The sequence below is a fragment of the Halichoerus grypus genome, chromosome 2 (genome assembly GCF_964656455.1).
Source record: "Halichoerus grypus chromosome 2, mHalGry1.hap1.1, whole genome shotgun sequence".
In the NCBI taxonomy this organism is placed as follows: domain Eukaryota; kingdom Metazoa; phylum Chordata; class Mammalia; order Carnivora; family Phocidae; genus Halichoerus; species Halichoerus grypus.
In genome coordinates, this window is record NC_135713.1 from 30,442,361 (window position 1) to 30,460,549 (window position 18,189).

Below are 18,189 nucleotides of genomic sequence, written 5' to 3' on the forward strand. Positions count from 1 at the left end.
GTATGTACATACAGATGGATAGAACATCTCTGAATGCTCACAAATAAACTATTACAGATATTACCTTCAGAAAAGACAGATTAAGGGCACAGGGAGACATTTTTCATTCAAAACCATTTTAGACAACTTGAATTTGGTTAGTTACCTTAACTCCCTACTTAAAGCCTCTAAAAACGTACTTTTCCTTTTTTCCTTTAGGTTCCACATTTACTTTGTAATGGTAATATGAGGTTTTAATATTATCAGTGTACCATAATTATTACTACTGCTACTATTACCACTACACTACTACCAAACTCTCCTCTCTATATGAAAATCTTAGTGCAAAAAAGGCAGATATTCTGAGCTTTATACAGGAGTAGTTATATTCCTGTGGTTAATCTTTTGACCAGGGGCATTCATTTGGAAAACACTAGCCAAAGGTCAGGGGTATGGTTTATAGCTGTGAAATGCACTGAGTTTCTAATGTGGGTTATCTTGAGGATTCTGCCCAAAAGGACCAATCTGGAGGGGTAAGAAAACCCCAACTGAGGGGTGGACCTCTACCTCCCTCTGCCTACCTAGGAGGCAATATAAGTAGGCAGGCAGAGGACCTGCTGCCCTAGTCAAAGGAACTGAAAATAAGAGATCCACAGTGGCGAGGTCTTTGAGAAACTCATGAAAGTAACCCTCAAGTAGAAGAATTAACATTTGAAATCTGCCACACTCAAAGCTAAATAGCCCAGATAACAACTGTACCAACTGAGTAAGTCTGTTCTTGGCCCCCATGCCTCTTCCTCTTCCTGCTCCAAAGCTAAAGAAGCCCTAAACCGGCAGGCAGCTAGTAAATGGAGAGGAGATGAGCACAGAGCGTGATGAGATTAACCGAATCCTCCCTCCACTGTAGTGTTTCTATGTCTATATCAGGCCTGGGTGCTCAGGTGAAGTTTTAAACTGAATGCGTGAGAATTTTTAATATTGTACTGGCCTGGATGTTTTATTACCTTGAAACAGAGACAGTCTCAGTTCATGCTGGCATGCCATAAGCTAGTGGGAGGAAACTGAATACAGTGAGCATGGGGCTTTGGAATCAAAAAGCACCCCTGCTCTGCTATTTTTAAGTTCTGTGACCTAGGATAAATTACTCCTCTAGGATAAAGCTTACTCTCCTTAGCCTCAAAATTTTCATTCACAAAATAGAAATAACAGAATATATTTCACAGGGTTTCCCTGAGGATTCAATGAAGTAAGACTTGAAATGGTAGACAATCAGTAAGTTAGTTCTCTTCCCTTTCTCCTTTTCTCTAATTCGAGAGAGAGGACTATGTTGTCTTTATTTTTTTTACACCTTCCATTTACTGCCTAACTAACTGTAACTACAATTCAGCATCTGTTTGTAACTTTCTACTGAAAATGCTCTAGCAAAATTCACCAATGACCAAACTGTCAAATTCAACAGTTTATTTTCTATTGTTCATTTTATGTGACCTCTTTAACAAATATATATCACTGGCCTCTCCTTCCTGAAGCATCCTTTAGTGACACCATTCTCTCTCGCAATTTTCTCAGTGTCTTTGTCCTTCTATTCCCCTCATTAAACCAGAATGTTCTATAGGGAGGAATTTCCAGTTTTCTCTCTTTTTTTGTTCCTTATATCTTCCCTGGTGATCTCACTCATTTCAGGTTTCAGCTACTACTATATACTGAGGACTCCCAAACTGCGATCTTCAGCACATATCTGAGCTCCAGATCCACAATTCCAAGTATTTTCTGGATACCATCACTTGGTCATCCCACAGAGCAATACAATTCAACATATTCAAAACTCATTAAGCTCATCCTGCAAACCACTTTTTATAATCACAATCTCTTTTTTTAAGATTTTTAAAAATTTATTTATTTGAGATAGAGTGAGTACCCGTGAATGAACATCAGTTGGGGGAGGGGCAAAGGGAGAGGAGAAGCAGACTCCCCACTGAGCAGGGAGCCCGACCTGGGCCTCAATCCCAGGACCCCAGGATCACGACCCGAACAGAAGGCAGATGCTTAACCAACTGAGCCACCCAGGCGCCCCTGTAATCACAATCTCTTCATGGTGATCCACTGCATACTCAATGAGATCAGAAACTTTAAGAGTCAAGATGGACTCTTCACTCATTATATCCAATCTGTCCACACCTCCTGTCCATCTTATTTCAAAGATGCCCAGAAAATGTGTCCCTGCCTATCCAATCTCAGCACCACTGAAGTTCACATTCTTATCAATTCTTGCTTCTTAACTGGTCTCAATATTCCTAGGCTTTACCTTTGGTGATCAAATATCCATTCCTACACTCTGACCTGTCATGTTTCTAAAGCACAGCTCTGATTATGACTAGTCTTTGAACACCTATAATTCCCCCACTTCCGATAAAATTGAAATCCCTTAATGACATAATGTGGTTTATAACACCTTCTATAATCTAGTTCTAACTTACCGTTCTAGCCTCATCTTGCCACTCCTCACTTATCCTAGCCCCAACTACACTGGAATATAGCTTTCTTCACAAGTCTGAAGTTCCAATAATCTATACAGATTTATTATTCTGCACCCTCAGCCTTGAATACTCTTCTTCCAACTTATTTACTTACTCCTCAAGACTATTTCAAATATCATATCCTTTCCTGATCACACCTAACATTTCTTTTGCTAATTCTAATCCCTAAGGCAGAATCATTAACCCTTCCTTTGTGTTTCTTTATACACTGCACATGCCTTTGTTATAGTAGTTACATTTTGTACCTACTATGTGAAAGTACTGTACCAGATATGCTAAGCAACTTCCTAATACTATAATTTGTATAATAAGGTGACCGATTTTACTATGGTAATTTGTTTAAGTAACTTCTATTTATGAAATAAAACTATTACATCTTATTTCAAGTCTCCAATTCATTAATTATTGAAAGACTTCATGCCTAAATTATGTTTTTGTTTTTAAAGATTTTATTTATTTGACAGAGAGAGAGAGAGCAAGCACAAACAGGGGGAGCAGCAGGCTCCCCATTGAGCAGGGAGCCGGACGTGGGGCTCAATACCAGGACCCTAGGATCATGACCTGAGCTGAAGGCAGACGTTAACCAACTGAGCCACCCAGACACTGCCTAAAGTATGTTTTATAGTTACAGTATTTTTAAAAGGTGAGAATTTCTTGTGAAATATGGTTCAGTATAGACAATATCATGATTGAAATGATGAAGAACCCAAAAATTATTTACATTAGAATTGATTACCCATGGGTTTCTAAGATGCTTTGACAATTTATAATGCTTCAAACAAAATAAAATCACAGTGATGACCAACTAAAGAAAAGCTAGGAAGTTAACTAATAACAAGAAGTTTGTTCTCAGGTTTATGTCAAGAAGCATCCTAAAAATAAAGTTTAAAATATTTTATCTGCTTGGTACAGTTGTTTTACAATCTTCCTTCATTTAGGAAAATTGTTTTAGTTACAGCTTAAAAGGGCTATCATAAGGGACCCAAGAATAAGAATAAAAAAAATGACAGTAAATAGGGTTAATAAATTATACCAGTAGATTGCATCAATTAAACTGAAAGCAAAATTTCAATAGAATATACACAAAATCAATAGTTTGCTCTAAAATAATGTGGTTTAAAAAATGGATAAATATAAACACAAATAATTACATAGAATTTAAGACTTGACTTCATATGAATGTTTAAATATTTGACCTCTTTAGCTTCAAGACACCAATATAAAAAATCCTCTAAATTCATAGATCTATTTCCTAAGATAAAAACATAAACTGAAGCTTACTCAACAGAAAGTTACCTTGTGCCATTTTTCCAATTGTTTTGCTACATAACCCCTTTCATTCAGATAGGAAAATCCTTTTGGAATGGAAAGAAATCTGTAAATTAAAACAAACAATAGTTTAACACAGAGTCTGACCACAACTGTTTAAGGAGTTAAACTATCTTAAGCAATACTATGTTTAAAGAGCTTAAAGACTTTAGGAATAGCTTCTTCCTGAGAGTAAAAGGTCAACTATTATTTACTGTAATTTCAAATACAAATAAATTTTCATAATCTTGCAAAAACACATGAATCCAATCACAGTAAAGAAAATGTCATGAAAATCATAAGGACACACAGAAATGTAAAGGAAACATTAAGGAAAACAATGAAAAACAATGAAACAACATTAAGGAAAACAATGAGTTTCAGTATTAAAGGATATCTAAGATTCCAAAATAGACCTCTTTCAGAAGTTAATGCTAAACTCTTTAAAGTGTTTCCTATTTGGATTTGAATCCAACTTTAAAACACACTGCTAAAGAGAACACAATAAAAAACATACCTATAAGAAAAATTTACTTAACATTTACCTCAGGAGGAGAAGCAAACCCTTGTCTCCAAGGTGGGATAAAGCTGGCTTCATCTGAATAAGAGCATGAAGATTGGCCTAAAAAAGGTAATTATTAGGCAAATTAACAATTGCAAAATGATAGTAAATTCTGTTTCCAAAACATCTGTATTAAGTACATTATAATTTCACATAATTTTCTATTAAAATTGAGTACTTTAATAATTAAAATTAATTTAATAATTAAAATACTTAAATAAAAATTCATGTCTAAGTATTTTATTATAAAATAATAAACCTTCACCTTATCTTCACATGCTTCATCAAGAATATCAAGAGCTTCAGAAGAAATAGTTTTGTTTTTATCATGTAGCTGGGTCACTAGTAATTCAATTCCCCAATTATTGAAGAATTCAACATTAGCTCTCAATAATACTCTTAAATGTTTTGTTGCATACAGCCTGCAGGCCTACAAAGATAAAGGAAAATATAAAAACAAACAAAAAAACCCCAAACTTCATGGATAGCCTATTTGGACTTTTTTGGGGGACAGTTTTGCTACTTGAAAATGGCAGAAAAATTGGAATTGTGGGTCTAGCCCCTGATACATTTTCTTAGTACTAGTAAATATTTCTGTTTCAATCTAGCTGCTTCTTCCCCTTCATAGAAAGATATGGGTACTGTATACAGTTCCTTGGAGGAACTACTTTTATTTTTATTTTTTTTAAAGATTTTATTTGACAGAGAGAGAGAGCAGGAGAGCACAGGCAGGGGGAGCAGCAGAGGGAGAGGGAGAAGCAGGCCTCCCGCTGAGCAGGGAGCCTGATGCAGGTTTGATCCCAGGACCCTGGGATCATGACCTGAGCCGAAGGCAGACGCTTAACCAACTGAACCACCAGGCGCCCCATGGAAGAACTACTGTTTTAGAGTAAACTCAAATTCCATCCCATATTCTTAGAATTAATAATTAACTTTGCTTGGCAAAATTTTATGAAGTATTGAACTAACTGGCTATAAAAAATATAGTTTTGTTGATGTTATACTCACATCAGTGGCTGCTGTAAGGATTTTGGAAAGGATGACTCTCGCCAATCCATCTCTGCTGTAGTCCAAGCTAGAAACGGTCAGTTTCAGTAAGTGATCTTGGTTTTTCAAGGAACAGAGATTAAGGAGACTAAAAAGAAAAAAAAGAAAAAAGAAACAAAAAGGATGAAAATATAAACAAGCATTTCTGAAAGAAAGCATTTAGTGACAAATATCACATAAAAAAGAGTCACAAAGCCATCAAGATAACTAATTTTTTTGTATTTTAATAAAATTTACCAAATACATGTACACAGAATAAAAAGCATACCATTTCAGACTACATTAAAAATAAAGTTCAGGAATATACTGAGACAACCTAGGGATACTTACCATTGAAATACGCTGCATTTTTCCAGCATTTTGACTCCATGAGGGTGGCAAGAAAGTGTTCCAATAAATAAAAAGTAGTGTTGACTAAGGGTAGTCAATAAACCATTATTTTGAAGACTTCTTTCAGGTTTCATGCCAGATGAGGCATTGAGCCATTGAACAATATCTTTTACTAGATCTTCTAAGTATCCTTGCCCATCCTAAAAGCAAATACACTGTAATATTACTGGAAAAGCACTTAGTGACTATAATTAGAAAATTAACTTTAATCAAATCCAAAAAACGTAATGATAATGATGAAGTTACTAATAACAGATACCAATCACTGAGTATGTTCTTTTAAATCTCATTCAACACAATGCTGCATAAAGATTATATTATCTTCCATTTTACAAAGAGAAAACCAGGTCTTCTATAAGGCACATACGTTGTCCAAAGTCACATAACTAGCTAGTGACAAGAGTTAGGATTCAAATCTAGGTCTGGGCTCACTCCCTATGTTTCTAAATACAACTATGCAGACTCAGAAATAAAAGGACGGGGGCAAGTTCAATGAGAAACATTTGCTCTGGAAAATATTCAAAGTGCTTATTACCTCTTCGGACTCAAGAAGAAATTCTGTAAATTGGCAACCCACAACTGTGAGCTGCTTGGACTTGGCAAAATCCAGATCCAGGTTGGCATATAATTTACTGCTGGGCTTGTAAAAGTAAAGTAGTCTTCGTACAAACCTAAGAGCAAAATAAAATTAGCAACAAAGTAAGAAATCAAAATTACTTTAAAATCTTAACCATAGCTTAAGATATATAATATGGTTTTGAATGTTTTGGATTTAAGCCATTGGAGTAAATGGCAAGGAATAAACACATCTGGTACATTACACACACACACACACGCATGCAAAAACAACAAAATACCAAAAATCAATAAAACACCTTAATTGTCAAGAATAGCTTGTGAAATAAGAACTTTATGGTGAGATGCCTGAAAGAAATAGTAGAGAACAAAGATACTAGCTGGAAAAATGCAGATATACAACATAGCCAGAATTAAGTTTGGATAAATACGAAGACACCTGAACATAAATTTTCTTTTACTGTATTTTGTGATAATCTTTGTCCCATGACTCTATACAATAATCCTATACTGGATAATTGTAAGCAAAATAAATCATACTACAATTCTGTCCGTTTTTCACAATTAGGCAAAAAGCCAAGCACAAAAGCTGCAGGTAAAATTTAGGCAACTGAATTCATGAGTAATGAACACAATTTCTATTTCAATGTTATAGCTTTCAACATTATGGGCTAAGCTTCCATTTAACTTAGTTCAGTTTAATTTCATGCACTACAATCCAATCCAATAATGGTGCCAATTCCAGGATGTGGAAAAACAAAGTTGAATGAGACTTCATCTCTGTTTTCAAGCAGTATGAAAAGTTGATGCTATGCTTCTTTATTCCAGTTTAAGTTTATATATGTTCCGTATAAACTTAATACAGATATTAAGTTAAATACCATGAGTAGATGAATACAACCAAATAAAAATGTTAAGGACATAAAATTTTTCAGAAACATGAAGGCCCTTTTACTGAATGAGATCAGTACTGGTAGTGGATTAGTCTAAACTCAGGATGAGGAAAAATGCACTGGGGTAATAGAGAACTACACAGTAGCTTGAAGTACTGTGTACGCCATGAACATTATTAGTATGTTTTATGAAAGGTATGGAGAACATCAACTTGGTTAAGGGAAATGTAAAGAGGAGGAAAAACGGCTAACCCTCCAAAGTCAGATGTAAATGCAAGTAGAAGTAGAATAGTAAAAATGGCCATCATTTTGGGAGGGAAACACTATGTCCTTATGTCATCCTCATACCTTAGGGCTAAGATTACAACATGGTTGACATTACCCCAATTTGAGAAACTTTTTTCTGAAGTACTTCATTTGTTCCAAACTAAAACCAGAATATAAATAACTAGGAAAAGAATTAGCGGATGCTTTTAGGTTGTAAGAGTATACACAAAAATGTATACATGTACCTACTGAATACTAACTATTAAAATGTATGTATGTATCTTTAAAATACCAATTATTACTTCTCACAGGTATTAGGCATAATATAATTCAAATCTAAGTTCTTTCAATTTAAATGCAAAACAGTTGTTACGTACCTGTGCAACTGTTCATCTTTATAGTTTCTTAGATTTACGTTTGGCCACTAGAAAAACATAATATGTTATATCATATATGTATTTATCAATTCCCAAAATATAATTATGATGAATTACAATGAATAATAAAATGAAGCCATAACCAAGAAGTATCTTGTCATACCTTAAGAATGGTCCCTATAAGATTCCAATTCCATTCAAGATTCTCTTTATGTTGAAGGACTTGGCTATCTCTAAGGTTCATTAAAAGAGCTTCCTCTGTATCCTAAAATCATCAGAAAGTAATAAGGAAAATTAAGGCAAATTATCTTCACATTCAGAAAACTAAGTTCAAATTTTAAAAATACAAAGAAAGATTTTTCATTTAAGGATGAATTAGCAAGGCTTTTTAACTTTAACAAGTTATAAAAACATAGCTCTAAACTGCCTAGTCATTATAAAACTAGAAAGCCATCTGAAAATCCATAAGCATGAATAAAACTGCTAACTCAAACATGTAGATGCATATTAAAATCCATCAGTTAAAAATTAGGAAACTAAGTTAAAAATTGCGACGTTTCATGTCAGTACCTTAAGAACAAATATATCTTTCTGAACTCGGAGATACTGATCCCGTTTCTGGTGGGTTGCAATTGCTTTCTGAATAATGTGATCTAAATGAAGGCTGTAAGGTTTAGGTCCTCGTTTCTTCATTTCATGGAAGCGTTTTAAACAATTCAAGGCTGCACTGGCTCGCCTAATTAAAAAAAATTGAATTAATTCTGTAGCAAAGCTAGCATAATTTTAAAGAGATCACTTTGGTAAATTACTCCAGTAAAATATATAAATTCAAGGCTAGAGATTGTTACTAAAAAGTAAATTATTTAATCAAATTTGGAACCACAAAGGAAAAAAAATCAAGAACACTGCTGATTTGTATGAAGAAACACTAATTATGTAGACCCAACTAAATATGTATTTACTAATCTTGTCTTCTGTGGTGGTGGGCACTTTTTGTATACTGGTTTTAAGAACTCCCAGAAAGTCAGAAACCAAGTTTTCTCTATTTTCTTATAGAAGTTTAAAAACTTGCTTTTCACATTTAAATCCTTAAACCAGCTGAAACCGATTTTTGTTTATGATATAAGGCTGGCATATTTCATTCCCCCCCCCACCATGTGGATAACTGATTCTAGTATCAATTTGTACAGTCTCTATTTTCCCCCATTGATCTGCAACTGTTAATGGTATCCTTTTAAAACTTAGTTTTAATTCCTTGTTTGTGGTCCATAAAAGCACAGTTTTCAACAATCTGGTAGCAATCAAGTCTCAACTCCAGAACTTCTGGTAAAAACAAATCAGATTTAAAATTTTAAAACCTTGAGATGCTCTCATATTGGCAAGTACTGAAAGTAAAGAGAGCTTGCCGAGCTAAAAAAACAAAACCAAAAAACCATTATAAGATTATTATTGCTGAAATTTTGAAGGTAAATTTGAATTCTTGATGAACCCTGGAATTCATGGCCATAATCTGACCCAGAGAGGTTAGGTCTACCAGGCTTTGGGAAATCCATTTTTCCATCATGAAACTACTAAAATAAAAACTGAAAGGGGACCTGGCTGGCTTAGTCAGTAGGGCATGCAGCTCTTGATCTCAGGGTTGTCAGTCTGAGCCGCACACTGAATACAGAGATAGGTTGCTTAAATAAATGAACTTTAAAAAAAAAAAAAAGGCTGAAAGCTATCATTACTAATGGAAGCCTAGAGTTAGAACTGAGATAATCCCTAGTAACTCTTCGTTTCGAATACAACTTCATTCTATTAAATAATAGTATATTTAATGGCAGAGTTAGAATTAATAGCATATTATTTACTTACAGTGAGGCCCATATGTGTACTTCTGAATTAATAAAGCTAACTAAACTTTTAAGAAATGTATACCTGTCAATAAAAATTCACAGTTCTGAATAGCTAATGAACTATATTTCACTAATATTACCAAAAAGAAGTCCAAATATAGATTTCTTTGATCATAATAGTTAGAATTAAAAAAAGAAAAAAAAAAAAAGGAAGGAAGGAAAGGAAAAAAACACCCCTGGCTTAGACATGATCTTAACCAAATGAAAAAGATTCCTATTAGGGTTTTCCAATCAAGCTTCTCCATCTTTACCTTGTAAATTACATTTTATTATTAGTACTGAAATTCCAGCAGAGCTACAGCTGTATTACCATTCCTTTGTTTATAAATTCTGTTTGCAATATCTCCTTCAGATTTAAGAGGTTAGCTTACTTCAATGCCTATAGTATGGGTTACTAAATTCTAAAATTTTTAATCACACATACAAAAGAATACATTGCTACTTTGTGCTTTATTAACTTGAAATAGTTTAGACATTAAAAAGCCTGAGTTGCTACTCAAAACATAAATAGTCCAAAAAATTCTCAAACAACATTTTTAATGATGTGGTAGAAAGTTTATGTCCTTGTCCAGAAAAATGCTAGAAAAACTTGATTTTTCTAAGCTATAATACTCTGTAGCCTATATTAAATAATACTATCAATTTTCCTCTCCTCTGTAAGGCATCCCAAAAGAATTTCCAAAAAAAAAAAAAGAATTTCCAAGCATAATCTACACACACACACACACACACAATTTTAAAAAGAAGAGAAGGTCATCAAAATGGGTATTAAATATACCAGGCACAGTCTTTGCTAGAGCTCTGATACTTACAGTCTCTTTTCCTTGGGGATATCAAAAGATGCAGCCATATTCATTAGGGTTGGTAGGCAGTGTAAATGATGGCTATGTGAATGAGGAAGAATTGTATTTGCCTAAAATGAAAGATAGTATTTTTTAAGAGTTGACAAATAGAAATACTTTGTTATAGATTATCCATAGATAAAATATTAAAGGTTTTACTCATGAAATGAACTTAATGATTCACTTTCCAATACAAACTTATTTATTATAATTTATCTTACCTACTTTCAACAAGGATGAGACAGAATGAAGATACAGACTCATATTACATTAATAAAACTCTGAATTTTACAGATCCTTTATTATAACATTAAATTATAATTTAAGTGGTAACTTAAAATTAATTTAATTACAATTAAACTCAATTCTTAAATGATCTCAAAGGATTACTTATCAAAACTTAGATCCAGTGCTATAATGTTACATTAATCCTGCTTTCCAAGCAAAATCCACTACTCAATCTGCTTTCTACCAATGAAGATAAGTAAATTAATTAAATGTGGAAGCCAGAAAATGAAAGCATAATAAGCAATGAACTAATACCACTATACTCAAAATGACCAGCTTTTATATTTCAAGGGAATCAAGAATTCTGGTCATGGAGGAAGGGAAAAGTGAAATTTATAAAAAAGATTACTTCATAAAGAGCAAATAATTCTAGATATTGATAACCTTACAGGAAATGATATATCAAGAATTAAAATAAAAGGGACGCCTTGGTGGCTCAGTCGGTTAAATGTCTACGTTCAGCTCAGGTCGTGATCCCAGGGTCCTAGAATTGAGTCCCATATCGGGCTCCTTGCTTGGCAGAGAGCCTGCTTCTCCCTCTGCTTGTGCTTGCACGCACGCGTGCGCTCTGACAAGTAAATAAAAATCTTAAAAAAAATTAATTCATTAAAAAAAAAATCAGATCTGAAGGGATGCCTGGGTGGCTCAGTCGGTTAAGCATCTGTCTGCCTTCGGCTCAGGTCATGATCCTACGGTCCTGGGATCAAGTCCTGCATCGGGCTCCTTGCTCAGTGGGGAGCCTGCTTCTCCCTCTGCGTGCCTCTCCCCCTCCTTGTGCCCTCTTCCTCTCTCTGACCAAATAAATAAAATCTTAAAAAAAAAAAAAATCAGATCTGAAAATCTGCAGTATTACTTAATTCTTCCATGGATGGACTGAAGGAGAACAGAGGATATGGCTAAATAATTCAATGGTAAACAAGACAGTTATCATTAAACTGTTTAATTCTCTTTACCTCACTGAGACCAGCTGTTATGTGGAAAAACAAAACAAAACAAAACAAAATAGTAGGGGTGGGGAGGCTGAAACAACAAAAAGTACTCTCCCAGTAAGAGAAAATCATAAAATAATTTTGAAAGATCTGCCACAAGGTTATTTCTTCCTTAATTAGTTAAAATGGTTTTTATTTAGTATTCTATTAACGAACAGGTGATCTAGAAATAGGAATTCTATCCTGCAATCAGTTCTCCCATTGCTTGATTTGTTGGGAGTAGAGAATGGTCGGATCACTTTCTTAGCTCCTTGTTTCCAGAAGTTACTGATGTCATAAAATCAAGGCAAACCCCCCAAAAACAAAAAAATGAAAAAAAAAACAAAACAAAAGAACTCACCTTCTAAACCTCAACTCACAAGTTTGCAGAGAATGTTTTCAAACAAGGGAGTTAAACTTCCAATTTTTTTCAGTTTTCTAAAATTCAGGCACTGATTGCCGTATCAATTCCACTGCTACCTGACTGAGTATCTAGTTTTGTAATTTCTTGCTTATTAGGCAGCAGGTCTTTCTGAGATATATTAAGATTTATAGGACTCAAAACGTCAACATAAAAGTGAGTATAAAAATATTCAGTACTTTTTAATTTTTACATGTTCCATTTCTAAAACTAGCTATACCATATATACGCACATACTATATATACATATATGTAGAGATAGATACAAGGCATCAAGGGCTCTTTGCAATACAAACACTCAAAAAAAAGCAAATTTACTTTTTGAGATACTACAAAGTAACATTATTTTATAAATTAAAACATTAACGGTATGAAACATAATCAGAAGTTGCTCAACTTACCATATGTAAAAGCTCTCCCAAAAGGATGGTAGCTCTAACTGAGATATGGTCATCACTGTTTGTTATCACTTCAACCAAACCCTTTGAAAATAAAAAGAAAATATTATTGTTGCAAAATAGTAAGTAGGAACACATTTACGCATCATACATGCTTGTTGCTCTGAAAGAACTTTGTCAGAGAAAATTAAAAAAATAAAATAAGGTTTATAAGTCTTACCTCCAGAAGTCCATTACGAATAAATGCAGAGAGTATCAGTGCCAAATAATTATCCATGAGGTCTGGCCTAGAAATAAACACAGTACAGAAACAGTTTAGATAGTGTTCAATATGTTACATAATTTAACATAAAAACAGCAATTGTAATAAATTTGAACTATTCCTCTAAATCCTACCTGGATCTGGCACGATGAGGAAGAATAGTTTTTGCCTCAGCTGCTACAAAGCCATCTGAAAGTCTCCAACTGTCTTGGAATCTGCCTGGATCTAAAATAGTTAAAATTAGGTAGTTAGAAGAAAATGAGAAATCACTAAAACACATCAGTTACCATCAGCTAGTCAGGCTATAAATAATGTTGTAAAATGTTGGTTAAAAAAACAGACTGAGGGGTGCCTAGGTGGCTAAGTCAGTTTAAGTGTCCGACTGTTGATTTTGGCTCAGGTCATGATCTAGGGGTTGTGGGACTGAGCCCCACATAGGGCTCCTGGCTTAGCGGGGAGTCTGCTGGAGATTCTCTCTCTCCCTCTGCACTGCCCCTACCCCCGCTAAAAAAAATAAATAAATCTTAAAACAGTGTTTACAAAAAAGACTAAAAAGGCATACAGAAAATAAATGATTTACTGATGTACACAGATCTAAACTTCTTTCATTTTGGGACTTAGGAGTCATTGGCTAAAATAAAATTATAGCGAGAATTAGATAATCTAATTTCTTTCTTTGTCTGTTTTTCTACTAATTTCACAGCTCATTTGCAATACCTAGGTGATGATATGAGGTTTTACTTTTATATTAATTTAATGCTATGATGATACAGTAAGAAAATGGTATGCAGCCATCAAAGAAAACGAAATCTTGCCATTTGCAACGACGTGGATGGAACTAGAGAGTATTATGCTGAGCGAAATAAGTCAATCAGAGAAAGACATGTATCATATGACCTCACTGATATGAGGAATTCTTAATCTCAGGAAACAAACTGAGGGTTGCTGGAGTGGTGGGGGGTAGGAGGGATGGGGTGGCTGGGTGATAGACATTGGGGAGGGTATGTGCTATGATGAGTGCTGTGAATTGTGTAAGACTGTTGAATCACAGACCTGTACCTTTGAAACATATAATAGATTATATGTTAAAAAAAAAAAAAAAAAAGAAGATAGTAGGAAGGGAAAAATGAAGGAGGGGAATCGGAGGGGGAGACGAACCATGAGAGACTATGGACTCTGAGAAACAAACTGAAGGTTCTAGAGGGAAGGGAGGTGGGGGATGGGTTAGCCTAGTGATAGGTATTAAAGAGGGCACATATTGAATGGAGCACTGGGTGTTATATGCAAACAATGAATCATGGAACACTATATCAAAAACTAATGATGTAATGTATGGTGATTAACATAGCATAATAAAATAAAATTTAAAAAAAAAGAGAATGGTATTTAATATTTAGTTTAGTACTTTGCCTTTGAGGGATTCTGTGTATTAGCTAAACCATCTTAAAAATCACAGTATATGAGTAGATACAAATGGGCTTCAGTACTTACCTACACTGAGCAGTGCTTCTATGAATTCTTCAGTCACAACAGGTAGAGGAAGACGAAATATATCATAGAGCACTTCAAGCAGACCTCGCTGCAAGTGCAAATAAATACACTTCATTTATTTTTATGGAATGAATCTTCCTTTAAATTTAAAGATTTAAAACAGATGTTTTAAATGTCCTATTCACAAAAGAAAAACTGATAAAAACAGAGCTCCATATTTCCGAAACTTGCCATCTCAGGCCTACACTCAAGAAGAGATAACTACGGCGTGCTTACTACATACACGATTTAATCTTTTCAATTAATCTCTTATTATCCCCATTGTAGTACATATGGAGAAACAGATTTACAGGTTAAACGTAACTTGCCCAAGGTCATGGAGCTATAAAGACTAAAATCAGGAGTCAAAGCTCAGTGGGCCAGACTCCAAAAACCATGTTCTTTCACCATTTGTGAAGTAAGCAGTCAAGTGAATTGCCCCAACCTTTAGTTCCCTGCTTATAGATCCTTCCATCTATAATCATGTCCTTCCATTTCCATGGTCTAAAGGCTTTTCAGTTCACATTTTAAGCAAGGTACTCCTAGCTAGTATTTTCTTAATATTTTTCAACTCCAGCTTTGGTTCAAATAAAAAAAACAAGAAAAGTACAAACTATTTTTTTGAACACAAAACAAAAACATTTAAGTGGAAAAGAACCACTGAAGAGTTCATTTTTTTCTCTCCAATTTCAATTTGTTTTAGCTATTTAATATAAATTGCTATGTACTAATAATTTAGGACTATATCTAATAAATAAGCATATAAATATTAACAACTCAATTTTAATGAAAACCACCACTCATATTAGAAAAACATAAGTTAGAAAGCATAAGATACATAAATACTGTATTTACTTTTTACTAAATATATTTCTGTATTGCTTGAACCTTTTACAATGAGAATGCCCTTTTCTGTTTGCATTTTTTAATGAATAAAACATAATTTCATATTTTAATCCAGTTTTTAATTCAGCCATAGTTCCTAACAACATCACTATTTCAAATTATTTGTATTAGCCGCAGGGTTCAACTAAGTAGTAAATATTCATTAACGTATTTTTTTCAATGCTCTATGATACAGATGAACAATTCATGAGGAAAAAGCAACACCTAAAATAACTTTTTTTACAATTAATTTCCTCTCTTAAAAGTCTGGGAATGAAACAATTAGAGTAACTTTTGCCTACCCTTATTTCCATATTTGGTATACAAAGTACTCCAATTAGAGACTGGATCCCAGAGTTGCCAGGTTTACATAAATTAATAATACCTAAAGAGGATAAAAAAGAAAAAATCACTGATTTAAATTTCAAAAAAAAAATCTATAGCAATGTATTCATAATATAAAATCTGTGGTATTTCTCCAGATAACTCCAAAATTATGCTATTATTTGGTTATAAGTAACATTTCCCTACTGACTAGAGATTATAAGTAATTTTATCATTTAAATTGCTTCTTCTGCTTGTTGCATACCCAAAAAAGTTCATCAATCTGACTGCCTACTACTCCTGCTTGCTGATGTCTCAGGGTCAGAATACTGGAGAGAGTAGGACAACGTTCTGTCTCTCTTACCTAATACCTTCTTAACCTAAAATGAAGTGAAAAAATCTGCTTGGCATTTGTCTTTTGAAATTTTAAGTGGGAGAATTAAGTCAAACAATTTAAAGCACATTAATATCATGTCACAAAGGAAGATATGTGAATAGCCAATAAACACATACAAAATATTCAGTATCATTAGTCATTGGGTAAATCTAAGTAACATTCACAATCAGATACCATCACACACCCACCAGTATGGCTAAAATGTAAGAGGACATGAAATGTTGGCAAGGATGCAGAGCAACTGGAACTCATCATATACACTGATGATGGGAGAATAAAATATGTAAGTATTTTGATAAAAAGTCTGGCAGTTTCTTATAAAACTAAATATATATCCACCTTGTGACTCAGCAATTCCATTTGGGTATTTACCCAAGGCAAATGGAAAGCTCATGTCCACAGAAAGACTTTTTAATCACCCAGGTAAATCATTAGCACATTGACTTACAAATAGTCATTTTAGTAATTTTGTACAAATCCCTCTCACTCTAATAATAACATACAAAGTTAAAACTAGATTAACATCTAAATTAGATGCTGCAATAGTAATTTAACATTTGAAAAAATAATCAAGTTTTTCTTATTAAGCAGCACAGAGTAACTTACCTGCCCATGACCGGAATGTTGCTATGATTCCCATTTTACTAGCTAGAAACCTCGCTTCTCTGTCTTCTCTGGGGGGACGTGCACAAGGGGCAGAGATCAAAGAAATTAAATGTGAAAATAAAAAGTGAGATATTCCTCTACTGTATCAGGAAACAAAACTATCATTAGTTAACATTTAAATATTTGCATAGGAAATAAAACATGTTAAAAGAAGAAAAAAGGTCAGATCTACCTCAAGGAAAATTACCCAATTATATGCTGACCCCCGCCCCAATTTAAAATTCCCAACATAGTTTGGAGCGCCTGGCTGGTTCAGTCAGTAGAGCATGTGCCTCCTGATTTCAGGGTTATGAGTTCGAGCCCCACACTGGATGTAGAGATTACTTAGAAAAAGAAAGTAAAAATCTAAAATCCCCAACATAGTTTAAAATAAGTTATAAATTCCACTCTTCAATTTAGTTCTACTTTTCCTGCTCTTTCTGAAAACTATTCTTAGATACCTCATTAACACCTTTAATTGAGCACTACAGACAGCACCGCCCTATTTATTAATAAGCATCCTTGTCAAAAGGCTACCCCTTAGCAAAGAAAATTACCTCTTACTTTTACCACATGTATTCTTTTTTTTTTTAAGCTTATTTGTTATCTACATATGTAATCTCTACATCCAATGTAGGGCTCGAACTCATGACCTCAAGATCAAGAGTCACATTCTCTTCTCACTGAGCCAGCCAGGTGCCCTACCACATGTATTCTCTTGACTTGAAAATTCTTGCCCCCAAACTTATTTCAGCATTTCTTTTCTTTTCTTTTTTTATTTCAGCATTTCTAACATGCAAGCTCAACAATCCATATATTCACTGATATTATTAAATAACTAGATATTATTATCACCAGCTATTTTTTTCTAATTGTGTATCCAAATATCTCACCGTTCTTTCTTATGCAATAGTTTATGACCATTAATTAAGCAATAGAACTATTTATATTCATTAAGTATTTTCCACTGGCTTATGGCCAGTATCAATACTTAATAGCAATCTTATACTATTTATGCCACCTCAACCACCTCCATTCTCTCAACTGTCTTTTTCTGTGCTAGCTTTTTGTCTTCTCTAATAAAGTCCTTAACAATTGTGAGAATACAGAAATCCAGAGAACTGGGAAAGAAAAAACAAGAGGGGGTGGATTAAAAAAAAAAAGACAGAAAATCAAGTTAAAGAACAGTGAGCAATCAGTCTGCAAAAGAAAAATTAAACACTTAAAAGGACATACTAACAAGCCACACTAAGCTCTACAGCATCAAATAAGTGAGAATATAAGAGAAACTAAAATGAGGAGATGGGGTGGTGGAAGAAATGAGAATTAGACAATTATGGGATAAAGCTTTCAGTGCTCCTTCTCTCAAAAATATTAGTGACAGGGGCACCTGGG

The 18,189-nt window shown here is 34.0% G+C and overlaps 1 protein-coding gene across 7 annotated transcripts in view; it reads right to left on the minus strand.

Moving 5' to 3' along the window:
- The window catches only part of RICTOR (RPTOR independent companion of MTOR complex 2), a 123,816-nt gene that overhangs the window by 26,932 nt on the left and 78,695 nt on the right, over positions 1-18,189 (minus strand). For all 7 annotated transcript variants that reach the window (XR_013445533.1, XR_013445532.1, XM_036111088.2 and 4 more), the window contains 16 exons: positions 16,756-16,823; positions 15,731-15,813; positions 14,505-14,592; positions 13,148-13,238; positions 12,972-13,038; positions 12,755-12,835; positions 10,647-10,747; positions 8,507-8,672; positions 8,100-8,201; positions 7,937-7,983; positions 6,359-6,494; positions 5,764-5,963; positions 5,395-5,521; positions 4,652-4,816; positions 4,370-4,446; positions 3,813-3,891 (listed from right to left, as the gene is read on the minus strand). Coding sequence is in view for 5 of the 7 variants with exons in the window: in XM_036111088.2 (XP_035966981.1) it covers positions 3,813-3,891; positions 4,370-4,446; positions 4,652-4,816; positions 5,395-5,521; positions 5,764-5,963; positions 6,359-6,494; positions 7,937-7,983; positions 8,100-8,201; positions 8,507-8,672; positions 10,647-10,747; positions 12,755-12,835; positions 12,972-13,038; positions 13,148-13,238; positions 14,505-14,592; positions 15,731-15,813; positions 16,756-16,823 (1,678 nt within the window). In the remaining 2 variants the exon portion in view is untranslated. The remainder of the gene's footprint in view (positions 1-3,812; positions 3,892-4,369; positions 4,447-4,651; positions 4,817-5,394; positions 5,522-5,763; positions 5,964-6,358; positions 6,495-7,936; positions 7,984-8,099; positions 8,202-8,506; positions 8,673-10,646; positions 10,748-12,754; positions 12,836-12,971; positions 13,039-13,147; positions 13,239-14,504; positions 14,593-15,730; positions 15,814-16,755; positions 16,824-18,189) is intronic.